General features: G+C 44.8%; 1 protein-coding gene across 4 annotated transcripts in view; it reads right to left on the reverse strand.

The window, feature by feature from the left end:
- The window catches only part of ALDH1L1 (aldehyde dehydrogenase 1 family member L1), a 685,374-nt gene that overhangs the window by 200,680 nt on the left and 471,539 nt on the right, over window positions 1-13,155 (reverse strand). For all 4 annotated transcript variants that reach the window (XM_069643393.1, XM_069643394.1, XM_069643395.1 and 1 more), the window contains one exon: window positions 12,652-12,771. In XM_069643393.1, coding sequence (XP_069499494.1) covers window positions 12,652-12,771 — 120 coding nt within the window. The remainder of the gene's footprint in view (window positions 1-12,651; window positions 12,772-13,155) is intronic.

The raw sequence follows: 13,155 nt of genomic DNA on the forward strand, positions 1-13,155 counted from the left end.
GACCAAGAGAAGTGAGTCTTACCAGGTTATTATTGTGGCAGACAGACAGACAAAGAGGCAAAGAGGATGCCCCTTTTGAAGAGAGATATTCAGGGGAAGAGTGCATTGCCTACTTGAAGGCGTTGACATACTTTAAAGTGCATCTTGTCGGAGCCTGTCTAGAAATACAAATCACTGATGCTGTGGTAGTTGTCAAAAGAACTGAAGCTGTGGTGGTATATGTGGTTGTCAGTAGATGCAACACTGGAGTAGCCTAAACCAAGTTATCATGGTGAATTAAGTAGAAGTGAAGTTGTTAAAGTGGAAGGCGCAGCAGTGACAAGTCATCCTGACAAATATACCATGGTGAATTCTAAAACTGTAAATAAGGAACTACTAACTGTTAACTGTGTATTACTGACAATTGTAGAAATTGCATTTCTTTTGAACTGTGGCAAGTCTTCAGGAAGAGGTGACAAGACATTGTGGTTGAAATTATCATTGGTGCTATTTGGTGGAAGTGGAAAGTGGATAGTTCACCAAGGAGAAAAGATTTGCTATCATTGGAACCTAACATATTTTACCTTGACTTTGAAACATCAAAAACTGGTTGGAGACATGTATTTCTTTGGTTGAACATTAGAAGAGTTGACCTTAAAACCTAGGGAAGGGAATTTACCTAGGACATCAAAAGGTTATTCAAAGACTGAATGCTGTCCATGTTACGCTAGATTGCCATATATTCTCTTTGTGTATTTGTTGCTTAGCGTGAAGGCCAGATATCCTGTATTATAGTGTTTCCCCTTAGTTTTGGTTAGGCAGGCAAATCCTCAGCAGACTAGGGATAGGGAGGCATTTTTTCGTATTTCTTTTCAGAATCAAATGTTTTGATTTATCAGCAAACAATTGTCTGCCTCACATTATCGACCCCTCACATAGTGCTCAAACTTCTTTATAAGGTTTCCGGGATCAAAAGCATGGATGTTACAATTCATCATGCATCTACTGACAAACTAGGAGCCCATGACTTGTCATCCCAGATGATGCGATTGCTGAGAGACATACCATCAAACATTCTGTCCACTACATTATTGGGTTTATGAGATTCAGGTAGGGGTCTGGTATGGATAGAAACATTGTACTTATTCGTGTGTTATGTGAGACAGGCATGTTATCAATAGATGACAGACAACATATTTCAAGTTTCAACAATTGTTTTATTTGAATATCATGTTGGTTTAAGGCCAAACCTGCCCTATAACTAAGGTAGGGGTTTCTCCTGCCTAAAGAAGTATGTGTCTGTAAGTTCAAATCAAAAGTCTGTCTGTGTCAAAACGCTATGCTTGCCCTCAAATCTAAAAATAACAGCCAACCAGTGTTCAAAAATAAAGTCTCAGGTGTTGTTAGTTCAGAGTTCTCCTTGGATTCCCTATCCCCAAGTTCAGTACAACTTCAATTGGTGCTTGTTTCAACAATGTCCCACCAGATCTTGGGATTCCCTTCCCCAAGTTCAATACCGTACCGTTCACATAAAAAGGAGGTCTTGAGGTTCCCTTCCCCAAGACAGCATTTCTCAGTTTGTTCAACTCTCAGGGTTCTCTTCCCCAAGATTATGCTGCTGCAATTATTCTGGTCTTCATCCGCTCAACGCTCAATGCAAGAATACCAATAGGTCCACTTGACCCACCTTCTGGCTTGCTTTACCAATTGTTTCACAGTTCTTCATGGCTCAATTCTAATGTCTTACTTCTCAAAATGTAGGGCTCTCTGGTATAGGCGCAGTTGTCAGACCACACAGTCCACCCACCACAGGTCACGCAGCCAGGAATACTAAGCTTCTCCTTGACTTGATTTGTGATATATGTGATCTGCACAGTGGGAAACTCCCTGGTATAGGCGCAGTTGACAGACCACACAGTCTACCCTTCACAGGTCACACAACCATGAGTTCAATTATCCTTTTTTGGTCCCTTTTCAGACTCTTCTGCCTGGTCCCACTTGTATTCTCTTTGATAAATATAACCCTTTTGTACATCAGTTTTTTGCTTTACCATAGACTTATGGTTCCCTTCTCACACTGTTAAGTGTTTGCTCAATGTTCTATATACTTTCGTTTTACCCACAGTGCTGCTTACATATTGTACAGAAGCTAATGTGCACATCATCTACAGAGCCCACCCCTTCACTTCCGCAGCAAGAAAGCACTGTGCATGACACCAGGTATCCTTCCAATACCACATCAAAGGTATAAGCAACGCTATGCGCTCAGACAACCTTATTGAATGTACTTTCGAACTGACATGGTAGAATGAAGCCTGCAGACACCACTGAACATAGAACTATAAGTGAAGTCTGACAGATGCAAAGTGATGTCATGAAGAGAAGACATATGGACGCACTGAAACGATATACAGATATCAAAACAATCAAGTGACTGAAGTGACAAAGTGAACACATATATGCGAATATGAAGAAAATCATATATACCAAGAAGATGAGTAAGTAGAGATGCAGTAGAGATATATACGCAGAAACACAAGGTAGACAACACAATGTAGATGCTTGCTATAGTAGGAAATATAATGCAGGTAAAGCAGCCATGTTGAGAAGATGGATGTCAGCATCGTATGATCATAAGCAAGAAGCCTTGAGGAGAAAGTCCAAGGGTGCAGAGCTGACAGGTGGTGGAATAAAGAATTGTGTAAGAACAGGGAATATTTGTTTGTCTAAGGATCGATGCTGCAGTGAGAAGCAACTGCAGGGAACAAGAGGAGTCGAAGAGGATAATCCATGCACATATAACATATATCTCTTAGCAGAGCAGTGAATATTTGCGAGTGGCCAAGTATTGTACAATCAAAGATGCAGAAAGTATATGCAGGATGGAGCAAGTAAGTCTCCAGAGGCCGAGGAGAGCAATAGCACCCAGTATAATTGAATCAAATAGCGTTCAAAAAGCCAAATTTTCATAGTTGGTAAGAGCATGCCAACCATTCATGACGGTGCCTTTACAATGGTGGATTATACATTGTTACATCCAGGCGTGCCTACTCAATAAGGGGCAATTGATGATGTTACAAACACCTAAATAGGCTATAGGTACGCATGTTCCCTTAACCAACCCCTCTGCCTGATAGGTTTTCTATTTGCCAGGAAGAATGATGCCATAGCTGATGCACATCGAGGTATAAAACCATTTGTGTAATGGAAATGCGTTGAGATTGTGTGTGCTACAATTTGTTTGTTCGCCAGATTTCCCTACTTTACTGAGCTGATAATAATGTAGTATTTTGCCGTATTATTTGAGTCTATCCGATTATTTGGGCCTGTGATTATTTTTGAAATGATCCCATCCAGAACTTTGAATGTTTCAGGTGCTACTGCACAATATCTTTTTCTAATAATGATGTATTTGTTATATAGTGCTCCACACCCATAGATCTCAGAGCGCTCGAATAACAGAAGACATTATTATCCCACAGAGTGGTACTCATTTTATTGACCTCAGAAGGATGAAAGGCTGAGTTGACCCTGGCAGGATTCAAACCTGCGACAGCAGGCTGCACACAGATATCGGGGGCAAGCGCTTAGCTTGCTGTGCTATGTGACCGAAATAGTCATTTCCATTCAATTCGGTGTTCCATATGCTTAATTAGCAGTTTCAGTTAAGTATTCAATATAGTTCACATTTACTTGGACCGTTACTTGCCTGTGGTCCCCTGGAAGCACTCCAGCCTTCCTGTGTCCTCTGACATGCACACCAGTGCTTCGCATATCTCCAGCGGTGGCTCCTACTGCTCCCGCTCACCTTCTCTGTAGCGGGAGAAGCAGACCACCAAGTTCGTTGGGCACATCCGATCTTGTCGTTTCTTGCTTCGCAATAGACGCAGGCTTCATTTCTCCTGCACCTGGCTGCCATTGCAGCTCCAGCTGCCTCCGGGTCTCGACGCGGACAGCGCCTCTCTTTCTCCAGCACAGCACCACTTCTCATCAGTTTCACAGCCCTGCTTTCAAATTCGAAGGCTCCCTGTACGGCATCCACCAGCTGCAGGTCCTTCGGGATCGATGCGGGTGTTCAGACTTCTGAGTCTCTTCCCAACACAGCAGTTCTCCTTCCCTCTGCTTGCTTGGGTCTCCCCCTTTTATACACCCGAGCCCCATCAAGAGGCTTCTGGTGTGAGTTGTTGGCTTGTTTTGCCTGACCTTTAGTATTGGATTACTCCATACCCCTCTTCTTCGTCCCAGTACTAGAGTGGTGTTTGAAATAGGAAGTGTGCATTACTCCTAGTTGCTTCTCCCTCTTCTCAGTACTTGGTGGGTATTTACACAGAAAGATAGGGCATGAGTGGACATAACCGATGAAGACTGAGCGAAGGATGGGTGAGTCTATATCAGGGAAGGGAAGATACTGTGTCTCTCCATTATGTGGGAGTAAACGGGAACCAGTGAATTGAGATCCCCGATCGGGAGTGTATGTCCTGTGTGATTGTCTCTCTTTTCCCTTATTCCCTAAGTAGTTTCTATGATAGCGAGATCCAGTAGTGCTTCCTGTTTTTCTGCTCAGGAACTCCCATTTTGGAACCCTGGAGGATGGTATAAGGTTGACAATAACCCATATATTTAGCGAGATGGTGGCATAGGTCATCAGCATGACATAGGGAATACTGTGTCTCGCCTAAGGGTTTTCTCACCGGAATCCCCAAGGACCCTTCACTCCGGTGATCCTCCCTTGCTTGTCCAACCGCAGGGTTGGAATCCAAAAACTATGGCCCTTCCCTGGCCAACTGAGCAAAGGATTCCCGGGGAGTAAAGGTGAGAACACCCTCCATTTTCTGACAGTCCCTGATGGAAAAACATGTACTTAAACAAAAAGCAAAGATGTTCTGAATTACATAACTGACTTGTCTGTTAACTTGACCTTTGACACATTCTAAGTTTGGAACATACACATATCAGATGAGCTGCATAAGAGATGGAGGATGCCACTGAACAGTGATACTTTCATTAGTAAATATAAAAGTCAGTTTGTCATACAAGAATGGTCACATTCACTGTGGTTGGATCTCAAGGCATTCTTCAAATAAGGGGCAGGACTAGTGAAAGAAGCATAGCTTTCTATTAATGTCACTAAACATGTATGCAAGAGGTGTGTCTTGACTGAATGCATACTTCACTGCTGGTCACCCATAAACAACTGCAATGGTAGCGGAGGATTCTGATGTATGTTCATGAAGCTTTTCTGGATAGATCATTGACTAACCAACCAAAACATCATTTTGAATTGTATTTCTGCACTGCCAGGATATTTTGGAGCTTAGGTTCACCAAAGACTGTCCTGGTATACATACTGTGAATATAACCACCAACTGTGCAGCCTATCCCTCCAACGTCCACATCAGACTATGATGCCCACGATCAGTCTCAGCACACAATGTGTGCCCCAGTGCAACGTCTGTCCTTGTTATTTGTAGTGTTCTCTGTAATAGACAAGTCAGTAAGGGAACTGTTTGGCTTTGTGCACGGCAGCACAAAATTCACTTTTTTTATTTTAAAATCACGGATTAGATTACATATTATGCTAGCAGCAAGTGAAAGTACTTATCATCAACAAGTGACAGCTTTGATCCCAGTACAGTATATTGTGAGGATGTAATACATTCTCAGAAAAAGTGGCATATTCTTAATGAGTAAGAAATGGAACTATCATCTCACCCTTATGCACATTGGCGTGGTAGTACGCCCAACATTTGACACTGAGGAATCTGGAGACTTCTTCCCTAGCGAGAGCCACCCCCTTTGAGGCTAGGGATGTGGGCCAGCTCAGCAAAACCCTCCGTAGGGGTTAGGGAAAGCGGGCCTCACTGGACTCCACTTTAGGGTACAAGGACTCCCATGGGGATCTCCCTATACCTAAAGTAGTATTAGTCTACATGGGAGTAAGAAAGACTGACATCACATCTATGTAATTGTAATTGTTCATTCATAGAGCGCGCATACACAAGTGAAGTGCCTCAAAGCGCTTCAAGGCGGGAAGGGCACAAGGGAATACAGTTGTCATTCTTAGGCCTTCAAGATTCCAAATGATTTAACAACAATAACTAGCATAATAGGCCAGGACCATATCTCCTAGTGAAGTGCTTGACAACAAAGGAGCATACAGATACATAAACTACAGTACTGGCCTGGTGAAATTTCAGACTGCTTGGTAGTTAGTCATCGAATGCGCCCATGCATAAATATTTCAAGCACAACCAATCTAGGGAGGGGAGACAGAGGGAGGACCGGAGAAGCAGACTTGCAAGGCCTAGAACAATAGGTTCAAGGGTATGCAGGTGGGCAGAACAGGAAGTGCGAGAGAGGGGAATGGGGACAAATGCACCCAGTCCAGTGGGGCCTGGGTTAAGTGCAGAGTGGTTGCCACTCTCATGGAGCATAATGCAATAGTGTCAGGCAGAGTGCAGAATCCCGGTGGCAAGTGAACGACTGGCGGGGGACCCTGGAACCTGTGTGGCTCTGGAGGTGCACCAGGTGACCAGTCAGCTAACTGAGCAGGTTGGGGAAGAGAAGGAAGGAGGGAGAGAAGCAAAGAGAAAGTAGGCTAGCAGGGGAGAGGGAGAGAGAAGGAGGAAGATAAGAGGTACGGTTTGAGGAGTTTCTGGAACTTAAGGTGGAGCGAGGTAGGTACGCTCTTCCCGAGGGAGACACCTGCAGAGGACAAGGATCTAACCTCAAATATCTGTTTGGAGAAATGGCTCACCCTCAGAGAGTTGGTGCAGGCCGAGCGGAGAGCTCTGGAAGGAGAGTATTTGGGAAGAGAGCGTTGTAGATAACAAGGGCCCTGGCCCCAGAAAGCTTTGTCGACTATGCAGAGGGACTTCAACTTGATCCTTGGAGCCAGTGGAGTGATTATAGTGTTGGATGGATGCAGTCCATGGGCTTGAGGCCAAGGATAAGTCTTGCGGTTCTGTTCTGGATAAGTTGAAGAGGTCTGAGAGTAGAAGTAGGAAGATTGAGAAAGGCTGTTGCAGTACTCCAGTCTGGAGAGAACCAGGGCTCTGGAGAACGTGAGCCTCTGGGGGAAGATGAGAAAAGGTAGAGTACCTCTGAGGAGGTGCAGCTGTTAGTGAGAAAAACCAGGGGGATATATTAGATCCTTGGGGGACACCACAAGTAATGAGTGATAGCGAAGAGGAAGGACCCAAGTACCACCTGGGAAAGACGGTCAGAGAGAAAGGACGCAAGCCATGCCAGAGCTTGATCTGTGATGCCCAGAGTATCACGAAGATGGGTAATCAGGATGTTGTGGTTTACAGTATCAAAAGCAGAGGAGAGGTCAAGGAGAATGAGGACAGAGGGAGAGTTAGAGTCAAGGTTTGAAAACAGGTCTACACGGTTGTTCAAAAGAGCAGTTTCTGTGCCTCTGGATGCTCTAAAGCCAGACTGATGGTCATGGAGACAACCGGCAGATTCAGTGTGGAGGGCAAGCTGAGAGATTGCCAACTTCTCCAGGAGTTTGCCCAAGAAAGGAGTAATGGAGATCTGGCGATAGTTAGCCGGATTAGAAGGGTTGGCAGAAGGTTTTTAGAGCAGAGGGTGCACAAGGGAATGCTTGAGGGAAGTGGGGAAAACTCCAGTGGCGAAGGAGAGATTGCATAGGTCTACCAAGGCTGGAGCTAGAGAGTCAATATTGTCCTTTATGGTTTTGTGTTGGACTCAAGGGAACACTGACCTACCTCTATGTGTTTGGCTCAAGTTAGTGCTGAACTTTCTACACGCTGGACGTCCAGTAGAGAACATGCCGTGCCTTTTAGTATAGTTTATTTCCTATATAAGTGCTACACGCCCATGGACCTCAGTGTGCTGACAAAACATAAGCCAAATACGAACATAAAATAATAAAAACACAACTTATAAAAAGCAGGGAATAAAGATCTGTGGTTCCTAAAAGTGTCATGAACATATCAACTCAAAATAACTCTTAGTTTAGTAAAAGAGGACATACTTTGGCCATATCCTATGGCAATACAGTCTGTGTTGCCTATAGAACACCAGTTACTGATCTGCACCCTCCGGAGGACTCTGAAATCCAGAGTTCTAATACAGCTTTGGCCCACTCTTTGATGTAGCCAGACCAGCATTTTATTTTTGAGCGCTTCCCTTGACTCCGGCTCCTTGGGCTTCTAGACATTGGTGATAATAATGTTCCTGGGTTCCATAATAAACCTCCTTCCACCCCTCCCTCTGTCCACCCCTATCATTACCATCGAAGACTGCCTGCTCTAGGGCTTCAGAAATAATATCCCCAATCTTTTCCAGAGGAGATTGCATTGCTTGTGCCAGGGCCAGGATATTTCTTTCAGAAATGCCAACTCCATTTCTCGCTGGCACTTCCCCAATAGCAGACGGGTGGTCAGTCTGAGCAGAGGTTACCTGATTCCCAAACTCCAAACAAATAGGAGCAGTACCGCTAGCTGGACCGAAGTGTACCTTATCAACTTTACTGGTAGAATGGAGCGACTTGTCCTGAAGGCACAGTCTCCTCCTGGCACTTCGTGCTAAGACTTTGGACAGTCACCTTTTACTCCCACGGGGGATTAGGGATTCAGAAGGGGTAATATATACCCCTTGTAAAGGTTCCTTTCTTGCTCCTAATATGAGGGGGTTAAGCAATGAATATGTCAGAAACAGATTTGGGCAATAAATTAAGGGTATTTTCTCTAGTAATAGGCATTATCAAGGACAGTGAATCTACTGCAGTCAGATATATACCAGACAATATAAAGTCCACTACCGATGTCCACTAATATACAGTTAGTCGGGATGGGATCTAAAATAGGTCCCACACAGGGAAAGGAAGAAAAACTAACTCCCCTACCTAGTTAAAGGACAAAATGATCTTTAGGGCATCGAAGCGCCTCCGTGCTCCCTCGATCGATTTACTCCATGGGTAAAAACCCAATTGCCTGGCAACACTGCACAAAATTACGAGCCAGGTAAAGGCAGGGACACCAAGGCCAGAAATGCACAGGTATAAGCTTCACATAAGCATGCCACTAAGGCGGGCCAAGTCAGATGGACAAACGACAACCAACAGCCGACAGTCACCGGCAGCTCAAAAACGTCACAGCAGTTCAAAGTAGTGTAGGAAACCCCAGAGGCTATCTCCAGTAAGGATCAATAGAGGGTATTGGGTAGGGGATAGAGGGTAAGGACGCTCATAATTCACGTGTCCTCTGCAGCGCAGTCAGACAAATACTGGATGAAAGGATCCTACATCCGGCATCAAAATTCAGACTGCATGAAGCCTCAGCGCCTCCAAACGGCCGCTTCCGACACAAACAAACAAAGGTAGAAGGTCTCAGAGTGACAATAAAGAACTAGCAACCCTTGAATGCAGATGGTAGAACCTCATGCCGAGGCAAGCCTCCAACATGAGAATGCCGGTGAAGGACGGAGACGTGCAAACCAGCAGAGCCACCTAGAGTGTGGAAGAAAGCACACACCCTCAGGAGAGGCCGTCCACCCAGCAAAACAGAGTGCAGGGCCTGATAGGTCGCACAAAGTTGACCGTATCCGGAGGCGTGACCACGTACAGGAAGTTGTGGGCCTGGAGCCCAAAAACAGCCACTGAAAACGGGGGAGACGGGAGACTGGGTCCTCCGCTGTCAACCAGAGAGCCAACCAGTGAGAACGCCGAAATGAGCAAAAGCGGAAAAGTGGTAGCATGCAAGAAAAAGCAGCAAACTGGAGCACGCTACTGCCGCAAATGAGACAAACCCTCAGTGGAGCCGACCCTGCAACACAGCAAGTACGCAGGTTGCCTAGGTCAGAGGGAGGAGATAAGAGAAGCCAATGAGTGGGGGAAAGGGAAGGACTAGCCTAACCCCATTCCAGAGTAACAGGGACCCGAGATAAGAGGGAATCCAAGATAAGGAAGTGTTGCAGGAGCCCGACAAACCTGAGCAGTACAAACCTCCAGAAGGGTCGCAGGGACCCAAGAGAGCTAAGAGACAGATGGGCAGGGGATTCACTGAAACACCCGAGAGTTAAGTGAGGCATTGGGACAGAGGAACCCTCACACAGGGGCACACCAAACCACAGCAGATACAAGGGGTGCACAGAGACACCCAACTGTTCATTAAAGGGGGAAGAGATCAAACAAAGTAGTGGAAAGGGATCTGTGAAATATCCCTGCACCTACAGAAATGTAGGAATTATGTGTTTCCAGGGAATGGAGACTTTTGTTCAGACTTTTGGAAAACATTGGAGAACTCCTTCGAGACCATCAAGAACTGTTTCTTTGAGAGGAACTGTTACCAAAGGATAATGATTGGATCCAGACCCAGGAGAAATTCCTGAGATGCCCGCCTCCCCCACAAGTACAGGGCACTCAACCTAAGTTTCCTTTACATTTTTTTTTAAGTGGCAGGGCCAGGTTTGGGCCAGGGACTATTTTACTTTTGGGCTATCAACGAGAACCTTAGTTTAGTTAGGAAGGGAACTCCCTTTTACTAATAGAGTCAGTGAGGTGTTTTCTTTTTATTTGACTAAAACCGCTTCTAAACCATGGCCTCTGGTCTGAGTCCTCCTTCTGATTTGCCACAACACCCATCGCTAGCCTATTGTACAAATTGATGAACAAATCTTGAACTTTACATACTCATCCTTTCAGAAGATTCTACTGGGTTCACTGTACAGTGGTGCAAAGTATACTGAAATAGAAGAAGGAAGGAAAGAGTCTACAACATGTGGATACATTTATTTGAAGGGCAGAAACTCTGCCCATTAAAACAAATGTGACATGGTTGATTGCACTTTCAGCATCCTGCCATGCATGTGCTTAGGAAAGAGAATAGGTCTTAACTTTTCAGCCATCCAGCAAATTTCCACAAGGATATACTTTGTTAAAAAAGCACATGGTTGTTTTACCAATCATAGTTCTCATTGCCTTTTACTGACAATCTGAAGAGAAAGTGGGACTTAGGTACTGACTCTTATTTAAATATTTGTGAAGCTCAAGGTACATCACAACGTTTGTCTTTAGGCACTGGGGACAGAGGGTAGAGAGGAAAGAAGGGATTGAGAGGAAACAACACTGGTCTTGCCAGTTTTGCAGAATGCCAGATGGCCAATTTCATTTTATTTGAATTTTTGTTAAGCACTGGCCCTAACCAGAGGGCCTTTGACCACCTTACAAATGTTCAAGAGGTGGGAGGTGAAAAGAAGTTATAACATTTCTAAGGCAAGGGCAGGAAGACAGTATAGACAGATGATGGCTGGGGAGGTGGTTAGGGTGGATTGGGGTGGATAAAGAGGTAGGTTTTTAGACCTTTATCAACAAGTTGGGATGAAGGGTGTGGTGATGGAGGGTGCAGTGCAGATGTAAAGTGGTAGGGTGATCCAGTTTCTGAGTGCCCAGTGGGTGAAAGCTTGTATTTGTGTGAATGTAAGATTACAGATTGGAACGAGGAGGAGATTATGTCTAGCTTGGTTGGCGTTTGTGGGATTGTCTAGCTTGGTTGGTGTTTGTGGGATTGATAGGTTTCAGTTTGTTGTGAAGATAGGATGGGGTATACAATGCAGAGTGTTTTGTAGGCAATTCAAGGGTGGCTGTAGGTCATAAATATTTCTGATGACTTTAGAGGGAGGGTTCCAGAAACGGGCTCTTTCAACAGAAAACGCAATTCCACTGAACCTCAACTTGTTGTAGTGTGGGATTTGCAGACAGCAAAGAAGCCTGGTGGGGGATTAGGCTTTGTATTTGTGGTGGAAGAGGAAAGGGACTGTTAGTTGCTGGAAATGCCTGGTGGACAATATAAAGGAACTTAGACTGAATTACACCGTTGTGAGAAAGCAAGGCGTGGGGCTAGAAGGGACAGAGATATTGTTGAATTTGCATAATCTCAAAAGGGTATGTGGAACCTTCAGTGAGGTAAGGGCTTTGCTATAGTCTAGCCTTGAAGTAGATGAAAGATGTTGGAAACAGTGCCATTGTCAGGGAAGGTTGAGTTTTGCAGACTGATCATAAGGAACATTGGGCCGCATACTGAGTTAGGTGGTACATAGTTAAGGTGCCAGCAATAACGTTTACTGGCACTTTTACCGGACTGGCCAACTATGACTTTGCCGGTAGGGGTTAATGATTTACCTCAAGCTAAGAGCTGGAGGTAAATCTGACCCCTACTGGCAAAAATGACTTCATTACTGGCATGGCTGGTAATTGCGGCAAAATCCCCCACATGGAATCCTATGGGCCCCCATGGAATGGGGATTTACCGCCATTACCGGCACTTGTAATCCGCCGGTAATTACGGCAGACCAAGTGCTGGTAACAGCCATTCCGTTTGCCGGTTTTCTGGCAGATTTACTGCCGGAATACCAGCAAACCTGTAATGAGGCCCATTGATTGTACAATCAGCTGATAACCATTTGGTTTATTTGGGTGGGGCTAGGGATTGGTGTCTGACGAAAATGTACACCCTTGATCTATCTGGTGGGAGTTTGAGGGGAAGGGAGAAGCAGGGTTGGGTAGAAAGCAGAGAACTGAAGGTTTGCTTGGGGATTGGGAATTAGAATTGCCAGGTACCAAGCACTTATTGGAGGGCAGCTTCTTTCAACTCAGATGGTTCATTTATCTTCCCTTGTTGCCTTGTGACATAGCATCAAGCCTACCGTTCCATCCGTTGGGTTGATGGTTTCATAGGTTTTGTCGCCTTCAGCATTCAAAAACTGCCCATTAACAAACAACTGGTGAGGCATCCGGATGGTCATGGTATTTATGTTCCTCTCCACCTAAAAAACAAATGCAGAATGTTTGTACCTCGGAACAGATAGTGAGCCATATACATCTCCCCATACCCAATTACTTGTATGTTAACAATACTAAATGGTTCATAAAATAGAGGGCAGTGTTTCAAAGAGAAATATTGTGCAAGGGTCATATTGCAAATAGTGGTAATCCCAGCATGGAGTGCTTTACAAATGCGGCAACCAAATAGAAGGGATGACACAGAAATCAGTTGATGGAGTAAATGAGTGAAAGGGGATTTGCACTGACAAAGCACTGCACAGACCAACACATACAAGCTACAATACAGTGGTGCAGAACATGGCCCTTCCAGATTCTTTGGCTTGCAACTCCAATCAGTATTAGCAAGTATAGTTAATGGGATCATG

This window comes from Ambystoma mexicanum, chromosome 2p (genome assembly GCF_040938575.1).
Source record: "Ambystoma mexicanum isolate Mex_15411 chromosome 2p, UKY_AmexF1_1, whole genome shotgun sequence".
Taxonomy (NCBI): Eukaryota; Metazoa; Chordata; class Amphibia; order Caudata; family Ambystomatidae; genus Ambystoma; species Ambystoma mexicanum.